The sequence below is a fragment of the Puma concolor genome, chromosome D1 (assembly GCF_028749965.1).
Source record: "Puma concolor isolate L17-30 chromosome D1, mPumCon1.1.hap2, whole genome shotgun sequence".
In the NCBI taxonomy this organism is placed as follows: domain Eukaryota; kingdom Metazoa; phylum Chordata; class Mammalia; order Carnivora; family Felidae; genus Puma; species Puma concolor.
This window is the reverse complement of record NC_141676.1, coordinates 100,916,924-100,940,764: the sequence shown is the minus strand read 5'-3', so window position 1 is coordinate 100,940,764 and position 23,841 is coordinate 100,916,924. Positions and strand designations below refer to the sequence as shown.

Below are 23,841 nucleotides of genomic sequence, written 5' to 3'. Positions count from 1 at the left end.
GGTCTTGCAGGGGTAAAGCTTAGACGCGAATGGCTGCTTGATGCTGAAAACCACAACCTCCTCCCCTTTCACATGACAGCTCTCATTTTACAGATAGATACACACCAGAAAGTAGCCAGAAAGTGCAAAGCAGTTTATTAACTGTGATGTGGTAAAGATATCAAGAGTTACAACGTCTGTGCACATGGCCCAACGGTGCACACTCTCCCGCAAAACAAAACAAAACAAAACAAAACAAAAACGCTGTGAAATGCAGCGGTTAACAACAGTCCAACGCAGGAATCGAACGAATGGAGCTGCCTCTTCTGGCAGCGAAGTTTCCAGTTGTGCAATTAAATGACAGTCTTGGTCCGCTCTCCGGGGGTCTTCCCGGCTCCCTTTTAGAACCGTAACTGAGTGACACGACAGAACGTTCAGATCGAGGATTTGGCCTCCAAACATTCTCCTTAAACAGGAACATTCAACATTCCCTCTTGAAACACCAGCGCACGATTTGGGAGTTGCGGAGACCTAGTACCTTCTCCACGAAGCCTGGGGCAAGGGGACCCGTGGGAAACACAAAGCATTTCATAAATTCACATTCGATAACGGAATTGAGAGCTCAATGCACGAAACTTGTAAGATAGTGTAGCCACGAGGAAAGCCTCCGGCAGCCAAAGAAAAATTCTGAAAGGCTTTTAACCCCCTCTGAAGCTTTCAGAATTCAATTCCCTTTCTAGACAAGGCTGGTCTTCATTCGATGTGTTCTGCATACAGAGCAGCGAAAAGAAAACGAGAGAGGGAGAATAGCACCTTAGAAAGTATTAAAAAGAGTACGTTTAAAAAAAAAAGTTATCTTTCTTCCATCTTTAAAAAAAAGGAACTGCTTTTTGCTCCTTTTGGGGGTGGGGGGAAGGCTGTAACCCAGACCTCAATGTAAGAGATAAAGAAGAACGCTGACAGAAGTCTTATGACTGGTGCGACCGTAAACCCACGGAGACGACTAAATCCCCAGTCTACTCTCTTACCACGAAGGATGCTGTTGTTCGGTCACTTAAAAAGAAAGGGACTTGTTCAAATCACGATCGAGGCTACAAAATAACATGACCAAGTGGTCACACAGCACCCTTTACCTACAGTGACAAGCTTACTACAACTGGATTAATCCTCATAACACACCTGAAAGGAAATTACAAGAAACCCCAGACAAACCCGGTTCCTCAATTCATGAAATGCGGTTTTAACTGGGTTCCTGTCACATCATCTCTTTCTCAGACCCACAAAAAGTCTACCCCACAATTGGGTCTCTATCTTCAAATCTCCCAGAACCCAAATTATTTACTCTTGTTGCTCAAATATGTTTTCCCATCTCTGCTGTGGTGTCAGAGTGTCTGTCACCAGGCTGGCCCCAGACAACCATATACTTGACAAACAGCCCAAGACTCTGAGGCTCAACCACTGGAAATAAACAGTCAATGTGTCTTTGCCTCTTTCACTTCCTTACGTGACCAGAGGTAAATCGTAATATCTATTAATGAACCAGACTCTCTTATGTATGGACTAGATTAACAAAAGAGGCCAGGCCAAACCCATATCATAATTCTTAAAGTCTTTACTGATGACTTCCAGAACTAATGACCCAAAATTTTAAACATAAATCTGGGCAAAGTGATTTTTTGTGTAACATATGGGGCGTATTAGGCTATAATACGGAAACCTCCCTAGCCACCTAGTGAAGAACCATGGGAAAACAAAACAAAACAAAACAAAAAACAAAGATGGGAGGAGGGAGGATAATTTTTGTCTCTCATAATCGAGAAGTGAACTCTATCGCTCTTTTACAGAGGACTATACTATCAGCCCTTCTGGACATGTCACACGTATTACTTAATGGCTTGTAGAAAATCCCGTGTAAATTAAAATTTGAAATCAGTTGCTGCAGGAAAATGGAGGAAGCTGATATAAGGTACTGAGAGAATAGAAATGAGAAGTGTAGACTATAGAGAAGTATAGACCTCACTTCCTTATGTCAAATACGACATAAACAAAAACAGTTTGCAAATACCTTGGTTCACTCATATTTGGCGCATTTTAGAACTCAAAAAAGTTCTGAAGAATAACAAAGGTCAAAAGATGATTTCCGATAAACATAAGCCTCGTTAAAGTAAATCCAACATTTGAACTCTGGAGTGGCATTTGTTAAAAAAAAAAAAAAAAAAAAAGATGATTTCCTTGCAAATAACTGCTAAAATATTCTATACATTTCCCCACAAAAAAAAAAAACCTTTCGAAGCTGCACCTAGCAACACAAAAGAAAGGGATCCCTGTACGTCACCGTTCCTTTCCTTAACTGGACACTGACCACACTTTAATACTTTAAAAGCCCAGTCAAAGCAAACCATGGGCTCCGGGCCCTACCGACTCTATGGAAATTAGAGTTCCGAGTCACCCGAACACAACGGATGATGTCATTAAACCAATGAGTACATGCTGTGCGCTGATGCGCAGCTGAAAACATTCACGGAGCAAATGCCAAAGAATACTTATCCCAAACATCTCGTCTCGTCGCACATCTGGACACTACAAGCTCCGTTTCATTTTTTCAAAAATATTTTGGCCTCAGCGGTGTGGCCAACATTTAGGATTTTCCCTCAAGTAACCAGAAGAAAGCACGTAACACGTTCAAGGGCAAAGGCAAAAACAAAGAGTTTCTTTCTATTCAGGAAGAGAATTCCTTCATTCAATTAGAGCATAAGTTATTAGAAGGGGTAGGTAGGAGTTTCTTCTGGGAGTTCTTGAACAGTTCATAAATATAAAAAGAACAGTTGTTCAATAAATAAATGGTTCCTAACGTCTCTACGGATGGCTTCCAGAATCCTCCGGCACAGCGATCCAAGCAGCTTCGATTCTCTGAGAGGCTTTAGCTGCCAGTGGGACGGGATATTGTCTATCAGGTGACTCTTCTTACATCATGAAGCCTCTCATCAATATGTCTCTTCATAGTCTGAATCCTGGAGGGAAAGAAAAGCAGCTGTGGAGTTTACATGAAGTATAATGCCACTGACACCATACTAGGTGTAGTTCAGAGCTTAGACGAAGACCACATTCTAGGACCCCCTCGGATGGAGCTCAGCATGGGGCGACATTAACGGTGAAATTAACGTCATCGACACACCTACATCCCCATGAAATGTCACAGGACTGGGGCGCCTGGGTGGCGCAGTCGGTTAAGCGTCCGACTTCAGCCAGGTCACGATCTCGCGGTCCGTGAGTTCGAGCCCCGCGTCGGGCTCTGGGCTGATGGCTCGGAGCCTGGAGCCTGTTTCCGATTCTGGGTCTCCCTCTCTCTCTGCCCCTCCCCGGTTCGTGCTCTGTCTCTCTCTGTCCCAAAAATAAATAAAAAACGTTGAAAAAAAAAAATTTTAAAAATAAAAAAAGAAATGTCACAGGACTTCAACATATTTCGTGTCTTTGGGGCTAATTTCTGTCTTGAGACCCTAGTGGTTCCCTTTTCCGTGGTGGATATTCTTTAAAACCTCAACACGCAGGAAAAGGCGCCTGTCCGCAGCAGAACACGCGGGACTATAGTGAGGAGTTGCGGCTTCTGGCTTTCTCTGAGCGCAACCCCAGCTCCGCCCCTTGCTGGCTGTGTGAACTTTAAAGTTATTTAACGGTCTCTAAGCCTCAGTTTCCTTATTTGCAAAATGGGGGTAATAAAAATACTCATAGACACCTCATAGAAAGGCTATGAGAATTGAATGAGACAATGTATGGAAATCACTTAGCCCTGTGCCTAACACTGTCAGTGCTGTTAAAGACTGGCTACTGGTACCATTATTTTCATTCTTACTCTTATTATTTTTAAACATATATATATATATATATATATATTTTTAATGCTTATTTTTCAGAGAGAGAGACAGAATGTGGGCGGGGGAGGGACAGAGAGAGAGGGAGACACAGAATCCGAAGCAGGCTCCAGGCTCTGAGCTGCCAGCATAGAGCCCCAAGCAGGGCTCGAACTCATGAACAGCAAGATCATGATCTGAGCTGAAGTCGGACCCTTAGCCCCTGAGCCACCCAGGCACCCCTCACTCTTATTATTTACATTTGTATTCATTACCTCTAACCTCAAGTGGCCCATTAGAACTACCTGGCAGACCACATTTCTCTAGGCCATTCATTTTCCTGGATTACTGTTCCATAGCCTTCCCTCCTTCCCCAAACCTCCCTCCAGCACCTCCAGCACCTACTCCTCACTTTGTTGTCAGCTGACGACCTTGCTTTCTCCCCACAATGGGAATAGAGTAGTCGGCAGGGAAGCTTCGCAAGCTCCCATCACCGTATGTGCCCACTCACCTGCATCGGGGCCCAACTGTGTGGTCTTCCTTACTATTCTTATGGGTCTGCTCTCCCCGCCTTTATTTAAGGCCAGCATCCCCGCTTGTCCACTGCATCCTGGAGTTACTCCAGCAACCTCCTCTCTCCCTCCTGCAGCATCATTTTTCCCTTTTCTACTGAATCGTGCCCATCACACACACACGTGCCGTAATTTCTCTCATCTTCAACAGAAAGGTAACCCTTGAAACACATCTCCCTGCTACCTATTGCCCTCTTTCTCTGCACCTCTTCACAGCAAAACTCCTTGCAAGAGCTGTTTACACCCACTGTCGCCAATGTCTCTCGTCGTGTTCTTTCTTGACCTTGCCCTGGTCGGGCTTTCTTCCCCGCCAACCCCGCGGAAGCTGCTTCTGCCGAGGTCACCAACGGCCCCCACACCACCAGACCGGCCAGTAATCAACCCTCAGCCCTCATTTTACTTGACCTGACTCAGCAGCAACTGACACAGCTGATCACTTTCTTTTCCCTGAAACTCAAGCTTCACTGGGCTCCCAGGATAGCAAACCCTCCTGGTTTTCTCCTAGCTCGCTGGACATTCCTTCTCAGACTCCTCTACCAATTCTTCTTCCTTTGCCAAGTCTATCCATCTTGGAGAGCTCCAGGGCTCTGGTCTACATCTAATCTACCTTTTCTATCTATTCCACCAGTTGCTAAAGTCAAGAACCAGGGAATTAAGTATCCCTGACTCCTCATTCTTTCCCATATACATGAAACCCACCCATAAATCCTTCTGGCTTCACCTTCAAACTATAATCAGAACACAACCACTTCTTACCACCCTGGTTCAAACCAGTACCATCTTCTCTCACCTGCATCATTGCTAAGGTCTCTTAGCTGGGCTTTCTGACTGTCAGGGTCCCCTGACCATGGTCCTGCCTCTTGTCAATACAGAAGCCGGGATGACCCTTTGCAAACAGACATCAGTTCACGGTTCTGCTCTTCTCAAAAACCTCTAGCGCATCCCATTTCATTAAGAATAAACGCCCAGATCATTCCCATCACCCGCAATGTTCTATAAGACTGAGCATTCTCTCTCTGATACCAATGAATACAATTCTTCACCTTGCTTGCTTTGTTCCTGCCACGCTGGCTTCCTGGCTATTCCTAGAGCATGCCAATCATGCCCCCCTCCCCCTCAGAGCCTTTGCACCTACCATTTCTTCTGCCCGAAATGCTCCTCCAGAACAGCTATATGGCTTCCTATCTGCTTCTTTTGGGTGTCTGCTCAAATATCATTTCAGTGATGATGATATCCCCGGCCACCCTATGTAATATCATACCGCCTTCCAGCCATCCGGTCTCCCTTCCCTATTTTATTTTTCTCTATAGCATTGAGGACCATCTGATATACCATATGTTCACTTATTTTTAAAAGATTTCATTAGTTACTGTTTGTACCCCAATTTATGAGAAAGTGACATTTCGGTTGTGTCTTGGAGTTATCTTTCTTTCTTTCTTTCTTTCTTTCTTGTTTTTTAAGTAATCTCTACACCAATGTGGGGCTTGAAACCACAACCCCGTGATTAAGAGTCCCATGCTCTACGGACTGAGCCAGCCAGGCTCCCCGAGAATGAGCGTTTTCTAGGCATGGAAAAGAATGTAAGTTATTTGAGGGCAGAGATTTTTGTCAGTATTGTTCACTCGTGCTTCCTAAGTACCCAGAATCCTATCTGGCACATGTCAGATGCTCACTAAATAACTGCTGAATGAATTAATATCTGAAAGCTGGATGAGAACCCTCTTACTTTGTGTCATCAAAGTACTCAAACCCCAAAGGGTTATAACTAGGTCCTCCTCACTGGCACTGTCCCTCGCCTTACCCATCACACTCAAGTCTGAAAACGAGAGGAACAAAAGAACGCTGTGGTCATCTGGCCAAGGGCTGAGCTTGGCGATGAGTACAAAGAGAACTCCAGCTTAAACCCGGCAATGACTGGTATGTTTCATATTAGATCGTAAGTTGCTTTTGACCTGTTTCCAATTGCACCACATCAGAGAGTCTTTCCTCCTAGGACCCTGGGACAGCCGCACGAGCCAACCAATCACGGCAAGAGCTTAAAAGGCGAGGGGTGCCAGCCTTTTGAAATTTAAATCAAAACTCTGGCCTTCGACAGGGGTACTTCCTATTGATGAAGCCACAAGTCACCCAAAAGGTTGTATCGCGCTGATTCCCCGGGGGAAAAACTGACACACAGCAGGAAAGTTCAATTCAGGACTCTGAGTCCGACCAGACAAAATCTGCTAGTGTGACCCAGTGGCTTAAGGCACCCATCTTTCAGGGTGTTCGCTGTCAGTTGGCACAGTTCTACACGGTCCCTTCCCTAACCTAAGGACATCGCTCTATGCCCATGAGACAGAAAACAAAATAATGGTTAGAATCGGCAGGGGTCGGCGCGCCTGAGTGGCTCCGTCGGTTAAGCATCCAACTCTTGATCTCAGTTCAGGTATTGATCTCAGGGCTGTGAGGTCAAACCCCGTGTTAGGCCCTGCACTGAGCATGGAGCCTACTTAAAAAAAAAAAAAAAAAGAATCAGTAGGGGTCCCCTGAGACCAAAACGCTTTAAGGGAAGACCTTGCCTTGGATCTATCCAAGCATCCTCTGCTGCCTCTGGGAGCAAGGGTCCCCGTAAGGCAGCAGGAAGAAGGAGCGTGAAGAGCAAACCAAGAAATGGCACGGGCTTACCAGGCACTCGGCGCAACGAACACAAAGCCTGGCCATGCAGTCGTCCGCCTCCTCCTGGTCAGTGCTGGAGAAAAAGGACAAACCAGATCTGAACAATGACTGTCCTCGGCACAGTAGAGCAGTTAAGCACGCCGCTGTTGAAGTCAGACAGGTGGCGTTTTAAATTCCAGTTCTGCCACTTACTAGCAGGGTGACTAGGCAGGTGACTTAAGCTCTGGGATAAAAAATGACCACATGTAAAACACGTCCCACAGTGCCTGACACATAGGAAGTGCCCAATAAATAGGGGTTGTTCCCAATCGTTCATTTAGAAACGAATGTATGAGCCACCACGGATGAGCCATTGTGCTGAGCTGGGGGTACAGACATAAATAAAACACTGCCCCTTAAAGAGCTCACAATCTCATGGGTGTGAGAAACCTGTTGAAACTTAATGAGTACTTTATGACACGATGTAATAAAATGTTTCAGTCCTTAAGGTCAAACTGCTATGGCAGCAAAGAGGAGGGAGTGGCCTACTCTCCGGGGTGGGGGGGAGGGGGACGACTCAGGGACACTCACAAGAAGGAGACACTTCATCTGGGTCTTCTTGTAGGACAAGGAAGAGTTTTCCAGGCAAACAAGAGAGGGAAGGGGAGGATTCCAAGTGAGAGAAAAGCATGTGGGGGAAAAAAAAAAAAACACTTGAGGGTATACAGTGTGTTCAGAGAAGCAAATAAGCTCAATGCAGCTGGTAGGTGGAGTGAAAGAGAAGAAATGTCAGGAAACAATGTGACCTAAGGAGGAGGCTTGTTACATTGTGCTTAGAAATAGACATTTTAGTATTTCTGCCAAGAGCTCATTACCTTTTTAGCGGGCCCACAGATTCCTTGGAAAGGGCCCTCTCTCTCCCGTGAAATAATGCACATGCATGAACGTGCCCACACACACACACACACACACACACACACACACACACACAGAGAACATTTTAGACCCTCCCCAGGTAAGCGTTCCCTCCCAACGTTAGGAACCCCTGGTATAGACAATGGAGAATGAATAGGGTTTTCATGCAGACTCTGTCACCTTTTCTTTTAGCAGATTTATTCTTAGAGAAAATACTGGATCATGCCTGCTCACTGGCAACATGACGTTTCATAAATGTGATTGGATAATCACAATCCCATTAGCCCCTCAGAGCATCTGCTGACCAAGAACAGATCTTGCCGCTTTAAATCGGTTTTTGCCGTCTAAGGCTATTATTCTTAAGGCCTTCCTCACTGCTTAGGCATTTTCTGTTGGGAGACATCAGCTTGGTGTCGAAACAAGAAGGGAAAAATAACCGACTTGTTGGAATTTCCTGGTAAGTTGGAAGGAATGTGATCTCCTTGGGGATGTGTACGCAGAACCATAGCAGAGTCTAATCTGATTTCCGAAGGAGAGAGTAGAACCATACTGTTCACCCCTCCACCTCTCTCTCTGACTTAATATCCACCAGTTTCACCTCCAACCTTCCCTCTGGTACTCCTCGGCAGAACTAAACTTGGCCTGGGAAGAAGGAAAGGCGTGGATTCAGATCTCTGGGTACTGTCCACAAAGCACAGCTCCGAAGAAGAAAGGGACAGGCTGCTCAGGGCTCCAGCCGGACTTACTCATCTGACACCTCAATAGACGACTTCTTGTAGCCAGACTTGTTCCTCTTCTTCAGCCCAGCTGATTTCCTCCCCATCCTCACCAGCAGCAGGACAACCACCACGGCTGAGGGAACGAAGACAAGGACGGAGAGGAGGGCCACAGAGGAGAGCATGATGCCAAACCCTAGAAGGGGGGGGGGGGGGAGGGAAGGTGAGAGGGCGGGATGCGCAAAAGGGCCTCCTTTGACATGAGAAAGCTTTTACTTTTGCTCGTGTATTTCTTTTTTTTTTTTTTAATGTTTATTTATTTTTGAGACACAGACAGGCAGAGAGAGAGGGAGACGCAGAATCTGAAGCGGGCTCTGGGCTCGGAGCTGTCAGCACAGGACCCCACGCGGGGCCCGAACCCACAAACCGCGAGATCGTGACCTGAGCCGAAGTCGGGCGCTCAACCAACTGAGCCACCCAGGTGCTCCTGCTCTTGTATTTCTTCTGATCACAACAGGAATAAATTCATGGTAGAAGGGGTAGAAAGTACACAAAGGGACAAAAAGAATAAAAACGTAGCCACGGTCCCACTCCCTAGGATTAACGCATTGGTATCTACCCGTCCGGTGCTTTCTTGGAGTACGTGGGTGTGGGTCTGCAGGTAGGGAGGAGAGTGCACATTTTTAGAAGTATGGATCATATTTTACAGACTGTTTTCAGACCCCTCTTTTAGGTACCATATAATAAATGTTTCTCGGGTCATTAAAAATTCCTTCTGGGTGTTATTTTTTAACGGCAGCATAGTATTCTAGCACACTGTGATAGAACCAGGATTGAACCAGGATTGCATGTGTTGAACCAGGATTGCAATGCTAGACATTCAAATTGTTTCCAATTCCTTGAATCTACAAGTTACTTTATGATGATCATCTTTGTACGTAAATCTTCATATTTACCTCTATTTCTTTGAGATAAAACTTTACATGGTACTACTGGATCAAGGGGCACACAGACTCATACCACCAAACTGTCTTCCAAAAACACTATACTACTTTCTACTGCAGCCAGCAGCATGAGCGTGACTGGATCTTTGAAACCTTGAGTTACCATCTTTTTTTTTTTTTTTTTTAATTTTTTGTTTTTAAAGTTTATTTATTTTTGAGACAGAGAGAGACAGAGCATGAACGGGGGAGGGGCAGAGAGAGAGGGAGACACAGAATCGGAAGCAGGCTCCAGGCTCTGAGCCATCAGCCCCCAGCCCGACGCGGGGCTCGAACTCACGGACCGCGAGATCGTGACCTGAGCTGAAGTCGGACGCTTAACCGACTGAGCCACCCAGGCGCCCCTAAACCTTGAGTTACCATCTTAACAAAAGAAAGAAGAGGGGCGCCTGGCTGGCTCAGTCCCTTAAGCATCCGACTTGGACTCAGGTCACAATCTCACACTTTGTGGGTTCGAGTCCTGCGCTGGGCTCTGTGCTGACAGCTCAGAGCCTGGAACCTGCTTCGGATTCTGTGTCTCTCTCTCTCTCTCTGCCCCTCCCCAGCTCATGCTCTGTCTCTCAAAAATGAATAAATGTTAAAAAAAAATTTTTTTTTTAAAGAAAGAGAGGGAGAAGGGAAAGGAAGGGAGACAGACAGACAGACTTGAGAAAGACCTGTGAAATGATAGGCCATCTATAACGAACCACAATGCCGTTCTGTATCTCTAGGTCTTTGGCTCCAATCCAACTGAGGATTAGAATGGCCACTCAGGAGTCACCAGGGAATAATGTTGGAAAAAAAAAAGGTCAGTCCTTAACCTACTTTCCTTGGGTTTCACACCAAAAGGAAACTGCTGCCCTTTCCAACATAAAAGAAGTATGCTGCCCCCCTCGTTAGAGGGGGCACCCTTTCAAGACACGGGCAAGAACACGGCCTCACAACTGAGGGTGCAAACGGACTAGGGAAATCAAATGACCTATCTTTCACACAGGTAACAAGCCCCCCTTTACAGAGGGGTTTGCCATGCATCCCACAAGACCTCTGGTCACCTGAAGTTAAAATAAAAGAGATTCACGGGGAAACTAGAACAACAATTGAATGACAACTGCAGGTTGCAAAGTAAAGATTAAGAAATTCATCCTAAGAGACAATTAGCATGGCAGAAGTCCCCATTGACTGACCGGCTCACAAAGACAGGTAGTTTAGCTTGTCCCTGACCCGGGCAAGCGCCACAGGAGGCACAAAGCCCCGCAGCAGGTTGGCGGCAGTTAGCTTACCCCTCTCTGTGACTGTTAGCTCTGTCACGGGAATGTTATGGTGCACGTCTGGGGGATTCTTCACGGCACAGCTGAATGTCCCATTGTCCTTGAGGGTAGGGTTGCTGATGCTGATAGACGCATCCCCTCTGTACACATCTCCAGCCCAGGAAATTCGATCCCGAAACGTGCCTGCTGTGGTTGGATACTGGAAAGACTGATAATGAAAAATCTAAGAAAAGCAAACACCAGAAGGAAAGAAAGTTCATTTCCAAACTGCAGTGACAATGTAAAGCTCAGCAGGTCCAAAACAAAATGCAAATGCATGATGGGTTTTCTCGGTTGGACTTTTTTTTTTTTACGTTTTGTTAACCTCCATCCTATTTTTTTATTTTTATTTTTTTATTTTCATGTTTTGTTCACCTCCCTCCTATAGGCTAAAAGACAAGTTAATACAACTTATCAGGAAAAGGCCTGACAAAAGAGTCCCAGAATCCTAACTCTCAAAGCTCTTCCAAATTCTCCCTGAAGTCCTAAGGCAGTAGTTCTCAACTGGGTGGTGGCAATTGGGGCCTCCAGGAGACATCTGGCAATATCTGGAGACATTTTTGGTTGTCACAGGTGGGGAGACTGCCACTGGCATCTAGTGGGTGGAGGTCAAGGAATACTGATAAAAATCCTACAGTGTGCCAGGTAGGCCCCCACAACAAAGAATTATCCAGCGCAAAATGTCAGTAGTACCAAAGCTGAGAAACCCTTCTTTTTTTTTTTATAACATTTTTTTTTTTTTTTTTTTTTTTTGAGACAGAGAGAGACAGAGCATGAGCAGGGGAGGAGCAGAGAGAGAGGGAGACACAGAATCCAAGGCAGGCTCCAGGCTCTGAGCTGTCGGCACAGAGCCCGACGCAGGGCTCGAACTCACCAACCGTGAGATCATGACCTGAACCGAAGTCGGACACTTAACCAACTGAGCCACCCAGGCACCCCAGGGAAACCCTACTCTAAAGTCGCAGCTAATTATTTGTATACCACCTTATGGTTTGCAAATGATTCCCATAGATTTACTCACTTGAGTGTCATAACAACGGTGAACTGTCCATGGGGCTGGTACAACTATTCCAAATTTATAGAAAGGGAAACAAGTCCAAAAACTAAGCAAGCTACTCAAAGGCACACAGCTAGTAAGTGGGCAAGGGAAGGTACTTGTTCATTCTCAAATATTCTCTTATGATATAGTCAAGCGTCTCTCAAGTTATCTTGGCAATTATTACAAACCCACCGCAAGTCAAATACGTGATCGGTACTCAATGAATGTCTGTTGAATCAAAATGACGTTGCTTCAGATCGATTATCAGACACTTTGTCGCCAAAAGCACCTCAGTATATGTCTGGTGGTGGGCCAGGCAAGTACTACAATACAATATGATCTTTCTCTCTTGTGCAACGTTTCAAGGCCTTCCTCTTTATCTGTTTACTTGGTACCTTCCCATTTGCAAGCACTCAGTTGTCCAATTTTGAAGAGCAACTTCCCGGAGAAGATGCTGAATCACTTCTCAGTTCCATTATCCATGTATCCATTCGACAAATATTTACGGCACCCCTACTATGCGCTAGGCACTGGGTTAAGCAAAAGGATATAGTGAGAGCCAAACAGGCATAGTCAGTCCCTGCTGTCATGAATCTTCCGGTCTAAGGGGGAAATTCAGATAGGAAGAAATAATAACGTGTGTGACGAGCGCCATGAGACAGGAGGGAGGGAGGGAGCACCCGGCTGGCTCGGTCGGTGGATCAGCGACTCTTGATCTCGAGCCCCACTTTGGGTGTAGAGATTACTTAAAAATCAAATCTTGAAAACGAACAAAGAGGGAGGTGAAGAATGCCGACCACTGATCATCAGCATCTCTGTAAAAGGGCTTGAAGCTCCTCACTGACAAAACAAATCCTGCTGTGTATCTCTAAGATTAATCCAACCTGTAAGTTCCACGTTAAACTGGTGACTCTCTAATATTCGCTAACCGATTACTCAGACAGAATCCTGACTGACTTGGCCTGGACTGCGACATCATGTAACGGGGCTTTAAAAGTCCACTGATTCCAGGGGGCGCCTGGTGGCTCCGTCGTCGTTTGAGCGGCTGACTTCGACTCAGGTCAGGATCTCACGGTTCGTGAGTTCGAGCCCCGCGTCGGGCTCTGTGCTGACAGCTCAGAGCCTGGAGCCTGCTTCGGATTCTGTGTCTCCCTCCCTCTCTGCCCCTCCCCCACTAGCACTTTGTCTCTCTCAAATAAATAAATAAGCGTTTTTAATAAATAAATAAAGGTCCGCTGATTCCAATGCAGGTGAGCTTGCTGGCTTTCTAATCAGTCTCACAGAAAAAACAGCACCATATGAGAACTGTTATTTGCATTTAAGGTTTCTGACCCAAGAAGATTCCCACTGCTTGCTCTGTCCTGCTTTTGGCCAAGGAGGCAGAGCCAAATAAGGCCAGCTATAGTTTTCCGATAACTCAAAACAAAATGAACTGTTTTAAGGAAGAGGGACCAGGAATACAGCCTAGCTTCCTTCACTGCAGCCCCCTACCTGGTTCCAAGCTCTGTGGCTCTCAATAATGGGTCCTGAAACAAAACCCAAACCTTATATATTAAGATCAAAGAGAAAGTTTCCCAGGGAAGAACACAGTAGAAACAAACTAGGGATACTTTCGAAAATACAGCTATGACATTTGCATCCTCGATAGCATCTATCCTGAACAAAGGATGCTGCTGGAAGCATAAAGAGAAAGGGTTTTTTAATAGCATTGCAATCTCCAATTAGACATCAACAATGGGATCTGGGCCATAAATGTGTGTTATATGTGTGTATAAAGTATATTGCTTCTAACGTTGCAAGGCCATCTGTCACCAACAGCATCTGTCATCAACACGAGGTGCCACCATCCCCTTTGAAGGGAACTATATAAATCAGTGCAGATGTTTACATGCTAGGACACGGTGCCAAGATAAATCTACTGAGAACAGATACACAAACAGATACACCCATTGAGACAACCTCATGCCACAGGAAATGAGCAGCTTTATGAGACAGGATGTCTATGACTGGGACCGATAGAATTTTTTCTAGCCAGCAGTCCTGGAGATACTCGTGGTAGTACTTGGAATCTGAAAATAAGCTAGGAAAACATGCAAAAAGAAACAACAAACGGGAAACAAAAGTGAACCACATTTCCTCTGAGTTTCTGGCAATTTTTTTTTCCTATATAGCGTATTTACAAAATCCTCCCATAGAAGAATAAAAAGCCGTATGTGACCAAATGGATGCCATATAGGACAGAAGCTTATCTTTGATTCTAAGATGAGAAGGTCTAAGGGGGGGCCTGGGCCTTGGAGTAAAAGGACTCCAGAGCTGTGGGCCACAGAAGACTCAAAGAAGTTTCCTCAAGAGGAAATACTCACGGATTCAGTACGACTGCTGCTGGGGGGTCGGTACGTCCAGTCTATAGTGAGTTTGTCAGTGATAGATGAAGTCGACCTGAAGGTGCATTTCAACTTGATCTTCTCTCCAACATAACCCCGGACATGCGCATCCGCTTTAATCTCCAAGGAAAGGGCGATGTAAACACCTAATCAGAGCAAAGCCCAAACATTTAAAAGGTATGCAGCTGGGCGGGATATACAGATGTGAGTGAACAGTGCGGAGACACTATCGTTTTCAGGGCTCTCGGAATAACAAATATCTTGTCAGGCAGGCCCAAAAGGCCAAGGAGCAGATATCTGCGTTAACCAAGGAGAGTATTTTTGTCAGTTTACAATACTCAGTCACAGCATAAATGCTTGGGTAAAAATCTGAAACCTAAACACCATCTAAAACCTAAAAAATCTAAAACAGCAGCATCTTTCCAAAGACAGACTGTGGTCAAATGAAGTACAAACGAGTCGGTCTGCCCACAGCAGCTGAAAGGCCACGCCACTCACTCCCCCTCGACACACACACATCCGCCCCGCCCCCACTCCCCGCCAGGAATTATGGCAGCTGTTGTGGTCGAAGGGACTTATCCCCAAGTACAGCACAGTTGTAACCCAAAGCTACCGCTGTCGCGACCACCAGCAAAATGAGAACAGGAAACAAGAATAACGCATTTTGTTTCAAAGAATTTTAGAAAGCTGCTCCAAGGTTCTATCTGGTTGTATTTTATTCTTCCCTCTGGTTAATGAATCCCACATCCGTTAAACGTAAATCATGGGGGAAGAAAACAGAACAATTTAATGCATTCTGAAATGTAAAAATAAAGGGGCACCTGGATGGCTCAGTCGGGTAAGCGTCTGACTTGGGCTCAGGTCATGATCTCACTCTTCATGAGTTGCAGCCCCCGTGTTGGGCTCTGTGCCGACAGCTCAGAGCCTGGAGCCTGCTTCGGGGTCTGTGTCTCCCTCTCTCTCTGCCCCTCCCCCGTTCGCCCTCAGTCTCTCTCTGACCCTCAAGAATGAATAAACGTTTAAAAAAAAAAAAAAAAAAAAACCAAGATTTTAAAATGTAAAAATAAGATATCGTTTCCAAACCCTCCAGAGATTGAACTCTTTCCAAAACTGGCTCAGATATCCAAATCCGGCATCCCAGTTCCCCCGGGAAGAGCTTCCGCTTTCCTCTGACCAATCCCCTCTGCGTTCAGCGAACGCAGAGGAGAAATTTATCTTCCACCAGGGAGTCATTTTTTAGGAAAGTCACCCGCACTTTGTTTTCACTGCTTCCTTCTCCACCGCAACAAGCCATGATTCTTTCGGCAGGCCAAAGGCGAACAGAGCAGCAAGGTTTCAGAAGAGCGCAAACCCACACACCAATCTGAAAACCAGCAGGCCCTCCGGTCGAGGCAAACCCCAGCTGAATTACTTGCTGGCCCTGTGGTCTTAGCAAGTTACTTTAGTCTTCAGTTTCTCACCCTGGTGGGCATGAGAATAACAGCGCTGGCCTCAGTAGGTCACTGTGAGGAATAAATGAGTGAAAATAGGTGTAACACTGGAAAGCCTGCCTACCCCTGAATAAGCGCCCCGTGCATGTTAGATGGCTTCAACCTTATTATGGCCACCTCTTCAGTTCTGCCTACACTCTCTCAACCCTGCCCGTCACAGACCCAGCTATGAGTCATCAACGCCTTCACCTCTGTCTGCTTTGAATCATTTTTCTTGCTCTTCTCAAGATAATCTAGTCTGTTCACATTCCTCTTAAAAGGAGGCGACCAAGGCTGAGCTCACAACTCGAATGAGATCTGACCCATCTCAAAGATAAGGATTACTTCTGTTTCCTCCATCGCATCCACTCTGGCTTTGCCATGCTAGATCTGTCGTTCCTTCTATGACTTTGCAAATGATGTTCCTCTGCCCCAAAAGCCTTCATCCCTCAGCCCCCACTCTCTCCTAAGCCCTCACTCCCGATCCACCTTACTCATTACTCAAGAACAAGCTCAAAAACTGGGAGCTGGAGGGGCACCTCAGTCAGTTGAGCATCCAACCTCGGCTCAGGTCATGATCTCACGGTTTGTGGGTTCGAGCCCTGCGTCGGGCTCTGTGCTGACAGCTCGGAGCCTGGGGCCTGCTCCGGATTCTGTGTCTCCCAATCTCTCTGCCCCTCCCCCACTTGCACTCTGTCTCCCTTTGTCTCTCAAAAATAAATAAATGTAAAAAAGAGTTTTTTTTTTTAACTGGGAGCTGAAAATGGATGGATAATCTACACTCTCCCCCATACTACTCCTTTATCCTAAAACCTAAGTACAGTCGAGAGATTCGAAAGGCATGGACTTCGAATTAGATAGACCTGGACCTCCGTTCTGGCCCAGCTACTTTCTAGCTGTAAGATTTGGATCACAGTTGCCTAACCTACTCAAGCTTCCGTCTCCTCACTTGGTAAATGGAAGAGCGACAAGGCCTACTTCCTTGGATCACTGCTAGGATCTAGTAAGATTAAATAAGATAACACATTGGGGCGCCTGGGTGGCGCAGTCGGTTAAGCGTCCGACTTCAGCCAGGTCACGATCTCGCGGTCGTCCGTGGGTTCGAGCCCCGCGTCGGGCTCTGGGCTGATGGCTCGGAGCCTGGAGCCTGTTTCCGATTCTGTGTCTCCCTCTCTCTCTGCCCCTCCCCCGTTCGTGCTCTGTCTCTCTCTGTCCCAAAAATAAATAAACGTTGAAAAAAAAAAATTTTTTTTAAATAAGATAACACAAAAATGCTTAGCATAGCGTCTGAAATAGAATCTTTCAATAAATGTTAGCTGTTGTTATTAAATGAACACCACAAACATTCAAAAACCTTCAATAATTCCTTCTTGAGCTGTAGAATAAAATCCAAACAGTGAACAGCCTGGCCCCAAACTTCTGCTACTCCACCCACTTACCCGTCCCGTCCATCCCCTCCACCATGCCCAGAATATCCACCATTTCCCAAATTTACTAGGTCCTTTCACGCCACTGTGCCTCTCTTCCAATGTGGCATTGTCTGGAAGGCTCTCCCCATTCTTACCAATCCTGCCTGTGTGTACCACCCCCACGGTGCTCACACACCTTCAAGATCCTGTCCAAACAGCAGCCCCCTCTGTGATGCCTTCCAAGATTCATATGGGTGCAGTTGACTGCTCTTTCTTCACTGTTTTCACAACAAATAGTACATAATGCTCCTCAGGTACATATACTGTTGATTGCCCTCAATTTATAAAGACTATTTCCCCTGCTCGTGAGCACCTTGAAGGCAAAAATTCAGAGGCAAGGGAGCAGACACAGACTGAGAGAAAGAGGTGGACAGGTCACCAGAAATTCTAGTATAGGAACCAAGTGTGCTCATTAGTCACGCGGTCTCTTCCGCTCCCCCTTTTTTACAGTATTTCCAACATTCTTAAGTCCTCTACACCCTTCTCTTTGCAGTGCACCCATTCAGGAAAAGCTCAGCCCGAGATGACCTCCTAGGCTGTGGCTGGTGTACGGTAAAGGAGAAAAATCACACCACTGCACAGGTAGTTACCATGAGAAATTCACGGATTCCACCCATAGCCGAGCCCTTAACGAAGCAGCCTTGATCAGCTCCTCTTTCGGATTCCTCACACCTTTGCCATTCTCACCATCCTCTGCGCGACCTCCAAATCCCTCTTTCTCAGAAGAAAACGTTTCCTCTTACTTTTTTCAAGAAATGTGAGGCTTTACAAACTGCCCAGCCACGCATTTTCCTGCATCTACACCCACCCATACTTTCAGTCTGAAAGGGTGTGGTATCCCTTTTCCTATGCGAGGCCGTCCTCTTTGGTCCTGCCTTGGAGCCCTCCCCTCCAAGCCTTGCTTCAGCAGAAAAACCCTCTCTACTATCTTCCACCTCTTCCTTTCCGGAGGGCCCTCTCCCCCCTCAGCCTCTTCGTTTCAACACAAAGAAGTCTCTCCCATCCTTAAAAATGGGTAGACAAATAACAATCAAACAAGATAATAACGATCTTCCCTTAACCCCATGATACTATGTGTTACCAGCTACTGCCCTCTATTTTGTTTCTAAGCCAAGTTTGTGAAAGACGCCAGAAATGGCGTCTCCATTTCCCCCCTTCCCATTTCGCTTCTGGACCCCTATAGCGCAATCCAGACTCCACTACCATTTCTGGTAAAGAGCATCATGTCCTAAAACTGGAAAAGCTCCAACAGGTGTCCTTCCATCCTGATTTTATTGGATCGCTCTAAAGCAGTGACTGCTCGCTCCTAGACCTTCTCCATCCCAAGGCTTTCTTGACAATACACTTATTCACTCACTCACTCTTCCAACATAGAGTAATTGAGCATCCATTTGTGTGCCACCCTCTGAGCCTGGAATTAAACATGAGCAAAATAAATACGCTCCCTATTGTGGAGCTTAAAATACATCAGAAGTTCAACATATCAATCAAATCAATCATAAAGACAAACGTGTAATTACAAAACCTGGCGAGTACTCTGAAGCAAAGACCAAGAGAGCAGCAGAAATGCACCTATTACAGTAGGGGAGCAGGGAGTGGTTAATGAAAGCTTCCCTGAAAAAGTTGCTTTTTGAGTTGAGCTCTGAAGGAAGGGTGACAAAGTGAGGAGAGGGAGAGCATTCCCGGTAGAGAATACAACATATGCAAAGGTCCTGTGCCAAGTAGGAACACAGGCAGCCAAGGAACCGAAAGGAAGGCAAACAGCATGAGAGAAAGGGAGATGTGGATGGGTGGTAAGCAGGTCATACAGAACCTTAAAGATTTGGGTCCTTATTCTTAGAGTAGTGGGAAGCCATGGAAAACAGTTAAATGTGGGACTGAGTGAAAAAAGACATGACGAGGTTTTCATTTTTAAAAGATCACTCTAGGGAAGACACTGAGGAGGAGTCAAGAGTAAATATAAGGAGACTACTTAGAAAACTACTCCAATAGCCAAGTGAAAAATAAAGCTTGAACTAAGATGGTGGTAGTGGACATGGAAAGACCCAGGAAGACCATACTTACAAAGTAAAATCAGTAAGGATTGGTGGCAGACTGGTTGTGGAATGTTAGGGAAACAGAGTATCAAGGACGGTTCCCAGGTTTCTGACTTGGTGATACCATTCACTGACACAGGAAAGACTAGGGAAGGGAAGGGGAGAAAGCGTTAGCTTGATTTCGGATAAGTTTAATGGGCCTTTGAGATAGCCAAGAGATAATGTCAGTGGACAGTTGGTGTAGGGTGAGGGTCGGCAAACTATGGCCCACTGGCCAAATCTAACGTACGATGACTCTTTGTAAATAAAGTTTTATTAGAACACAGCCACATTTATTCATTTAGATATTGTCTAGGGCTGCTTTTGCGCTACTCAAGCCGAGGTGAGCAGTTGCAACAGAGACCTATGGCCCACAAAGCCTAAAATATTTATCCTCTATCCTTTTACAAAAGTTTGCCGGCCCTGGTTTAGAGCAAAGAAGAAATATGTGAGTTACAGTTATAAGTCAGAATCTCCTTAATGTCCCTCCAGCCCTCCAGCCAACACTCCACACTGATTGTGTCACACACACACACACACACACACACACACACACACACACTCCACATGTGATTTAAGTTAACCCAAAGTATACGTCTCAAAAAATTTGCTGGAAAGTTATTTAAAGACTCTATGCCTTATTCATGTTCCTCTCTCTGTCTGGAATTTACTTACTCTCTATCTCTAACTACTACTTCTCCTTCTCCTCCTCCTTCTTCTTTTTTTAAGTTTATTTATTTATTTGGGGCGGGGGGGTGGAGAGAGAGAGAGAGAGAGAGAGAATCATCAGGGGAGGGGCAGGGAAGCGGGGGAGAGGGAGTGAGGACAAAGGATCAGAAACAGGCTCCGCACTGACAGCACAGAGGGCTCAAACTCAGGAACCATGAGATCATGACCTGAGCCAAAGTCGGATGCTTAACCCACTGAGCCACCCAGGTGCCCCTCAACTTCTTTCAAGATTGAACTTCGGTGGCACACCCAGGAAGTCTTCCCTGTAACCTCATGGCTGATTAAGGGCATCTCTTCTGTGCTCCCACAGTTCCTTGCACAGTTCTCTCTTAATACCAGATTCTAAAATTATCTATTGGCTTGTCTGTCTTCTCCAATAGAGGCTGAGCTCATTAAAACAGAACCTAGGGCATTGTGGATGCTCAGTACTATTCAACTGAACCAAATCAACACAGTTTCCTTTGTATGAAACAAAAATTCTTGCCAAACAAGCATAAAATCTACAAGTTCTGGGCAAGTTTTGGTTACTGAATTAGAGTAAGTACCCCATTAATAAGTCTACCGACAACCAATTTCTTGTTAATATATCTTAACTCCGTGTTCATTAGCATGATTTCACCACAAAGTTATCAATATGTAAAGTCACTTTACTGAAATCTAAAAATTGGATAAGTGGGTCTTAAGTATATAGAGAAAAGTAAGATCCATGGATGAACTAAACTAATGTACCTGTCTCTCCCTTGCAGGGAGAAGGGATAATGACCAGAAGGAAGTATAAGGAAGGCTTCTGGAGTACCAGTGACACTTTAAATCCTGACTTAGGTGCCAGTTACCCGGGTATGTTTAGTTTCTAAAAATTAGTTTCTAAAAATTTAGTTTCTAAAAATTAAAAGTATGTTACAATCAATAGATGTAAAATAATTTGTCTACTCTACCCAAAAAATAAAATAAAATAAAATAAAATAAAATAAAATAAAATAAAATAAAATAAAATAAAATAAAATAAAATAACTAATCCACTGTTACATTCATTCAGAAATTTTCATCCTAAACCCAATGTATTTAGGGATATTTATATTTTCTCCTGAGTAAAAAAGCATTCTTGCCAAGTCAAAATAGCCAACAATAGAAATATAACCATTAACAAGGTTTTTTTTAATCTGGGAGGAAAACAAGAATATCACGCTGAAACATATGTAATTTTATGCACAGAAGGAAAGAAAAGAATATGACAAAACAAAACTCCAAGTTTTACACACTCAACTTCCCGGAATACAAAGCTGTCAACGTTTGTTTCACAAAAGTGCACACTTAAATGGAGAAAAGTGTAAGAACCCTAGGCTGCCTAAACTATCGTTTCCATGTACTTGACAAGTGATATAACGGGACTATGTTTACAAATTGGAGAATTCAAACAAGCTAATCATTTAATGGGTCCTATCTTTGAAGGGGAAAAGCAGATAAACACTGGTGTGAAACAGATTCCAAAAAATGGGTGAACTTTGAAAACATGCTAAGTGAAAAAACCTAGCCACAAAGGAATATATATTGTATGATTCTATTTATGTGAGATGTCCAGAATAGGCAAATCATTGCAGTAGAAAGTAGATTGGTGTCTGCCCCGGGGCGGGGGAAGGGAGGAATGGGGAGTGACTTAATGCATATGGAGTTTCTCTTTGGGGTGATGAAAACATTCTAAAGTTGATTATGGTGGTGATTGCACAAGTCTGTGAACACCCTAAAAAACACTCAATTGGACCTTTTAAATGGGTAAATTGTATGGCATGTGAATTCTATCTGAATAAAGCTATGTTGAGCTTATTTATTTTGAGAGACAGCGGGAGACAGAGCGTGGAGGGGCAGAGAGGAAGAGAGAGAGAGAATCCCAAGCAGGCTCCATGTGGAGCCCCCACACGGGGGCTCAAACCCACGAACCAAACCAAGAGATCAGGGCCTGAGCCAAAGTCAGCTCTAAAAACAAAAGACAGGGACACCTGGATGGCTCAGTCAGTTAAGCATCTGACTCTTGGTTTCAGCTCAGGTCATGATCTCAGTGTTCAGGGGTTCCCGGGGCTCTGGGCTAACAGGGCAGAGACTGCTTGGGATTCTCTGTCTCCCTCTCTCTCTCTCTCTCTCTGCCCATCCCCTGCTTTCTCTCCCTCTCAAAAATAAATAAATAAACATCAAAAAATAAAATAAAAGACAAAGATAAATCAATTCAAGTACATACAGGTCACAAACTTTGAAGTTTGAATTATTTGGTCTGCTATAATTGATGGATGCTTTTCAATGTGAAATGACATCAAGCTTACGAAACCACTCATCATTTCTAGATTTTTTTTTTCTCAATAGGACGACTTTTGAATATCTGGGGGATGGGGACAGATGAAACTAGGATTACAGTAGGTCAGTCTACATATTATATTGCAAAATAATTTAGCTGAAAAACTGGACACCTGTGATGACACAGAGAGCTGGGAGGGACCAAGGAGTGTGCTGGCAACATGGATATTAGTCATCAAATAAATAAAAACTTCCTGGCCTTACATGCTAAGATTTAGAACTGATGTCTTTATGTTAAAGCCCCCCTTCAGAAATTCCCTCTTAACCACAGGGAAATTTTATGAAATTAACAATTCACTCTGATCTATTAACATACGACTTCCTGAGAAGACACACACACACACACACACACACACACACACACGCAGGACATAATGGCACCCTAAAACGAAGGCAATTAGGTTGGGCTGAAATTTATGCAATTTGAAAATTGCATCAAAGCAAAATGTATCCAAATCCTTAGAACGCGCCATAGCGTGAATACTGCACTTCCGATATTGGTTAATAGATTAAAATGTTAACAGAAAAGGTATGCCCTTTCTTGTAGTTTAAAAATGTCGTTAAAATGCTCCAGCAGGGGCTTTTCCTCAACCAAATGCCTCTCCAGCGTTAACGAAATCACAGCACATCCCTTCTGTGACCAATGCCCATTTTACTCACTAGTCCCTGACAACCACCTACAAAAAACAAACGTACCAACAGTTACGACTTTCTGTCCCCAAATTACTGAGCCAAACTACTGAGCACTAGAACTGCCCCATCCTAATCAGGGCACACAGCCCCACAAAACCACAGCAGGGTCAACCGCTGATAAGTCATCACAGGATAGGACGGGGTGCCCCCGAAGCCAGAGCCCTCCGTGGTTCTATGAAGTCGTGCCAGCACCACAATACAAAGCGAGTCACGCAAAGGGTCCGTCGTCCCCAGCGCTCAGGAAAAGCACTGACAGGCTGCTCAGTGGGTGGCGAATACTGGAAGAGAGCAGCCTCCCCACACCCTCACATTTCCTGCTTTGCTAGAAGCCATGTGGGGGCTTTCCTGAGACCCCCCCCACACACCGGAACCGGAAAACCGACCATCTTCCCTAACCCCCCGGCCGGAAGTTGGGGGAACCAGCCGGCGCACTCACCCTGGAAGAGCAGGACGCCCAGCAGTGGGAGCAGAGCGCAGCCACGGCCTCCACCCGCTCCGCTCTGCTGCATCCCGACAGCTCTCTGGATGCTTGCACACCTTGTTTACAGCTCCCGGTAACCACACAGGTGATACCGGAAGTGACGTTAGGGCGGGAGGTCGCGAGAACGCTTCAAATGGCGATTCGAGGTTGCCATAGGAACGTGGCATCTTTCCAGGGCCACACCTGAAACTTGCTCCGACAAGCGATT

The 23,841-nt window shown here is 45.2% G+C and overlaps 1 protein-coding gene and 1 long non-coding RNA gene across 4 annotated transcripts; one reads left to right on the top strand and one right to left on the bottom strand.

The window, feature by feature from the left end:
- Nucleotides 1-112: 112 nt before the first annotated feature.
- Nucleotides 113-23,731, bottom strand: MPZL3 (myelin protein zero like 3). 3 transcript variants are annotated; one of them, XR_015241316.1, is made up of 7 exons: nucleotides 23,589-23,731; nucleotides 14,354-14,520; nucleotides 10,925-11,135; nucleotides 8,695-8,860; nucleotides 7,625-7,651; nucleotides 7,064-7,127; nucleotides 113-2,990 (listed from the first exon to the last, which is right to left on the bottom strand). XR_015241316.1 is itself a non-coding variant. In XM_025928670.2 (6 exons), exons 1-6 carry the CDS (start codon nucleotides 23,659-23,661, stop codon nucleotides 2,964-2,966), a joined length of 708 nt encoding a protein of 235 aa, XP_025784455.1. In that variant the 5' UTR covers nucleotides 23,662-23,731; the 3' UTR covers nucleotides 113-2,963. The 3 variants fall into 3 exon arrangements, 2 of the variants coding, with proteins under 2 accessions (XP_025784455.1, XP_086535123.1); XM_025928670.2 differs by lacking the exon at nucleotides 7,625-7,651; XM_086678997.1 differs by lacking the exons at nucleotides 113-2,990; nucleotides 7,064-7,127; nucleotides 7,625-7,651 and adding an exon at nucleotides 8,221-8,590.
- LOC147576938 (uncharacterized) lies at nucleotides 8,297-9,436 on the top strand. The gene is made up of 2 exons (XR_015241317.1): nucleotides 8,297-8,405; nucleotides 8,578-9,436. It is a non-coding gene; the product is annotated as an uncharacterized LOC147576938 (long non-coding RNA).
- Nucleotides 23,732-23,841: the final 110 nt, after the last annotated feature.

What these genes read in the sequence shown, in the direction of transcription:
- MPZL3 (XM_025928670.2), bottom strand. Translation starts at nt 23,661, where the DNA reads ATGCAGCAGAGCGGAGCGGGTGGAGGCCGTGGCTGCGCTCTGCTCCCA. An exon ending in GCAGCAGTCGTACTGAATCC is followed by an intron (nt 11,136 to 14,353) that starts GTGAGTATTTCC and finishes TGCTTTTCTTAG; the next exon opens with ATTTTTCATTATCAGTCTTT. An exon ending in TTCGTTGCGCCGAGTGCCTG is followed by an intron (nt 2,991 to 7,063) that starts GTAAGCCCGTGC and finishes CTTTCCCTCCAG; the next exon opens with GATTCAGACTATGAAGAGAC.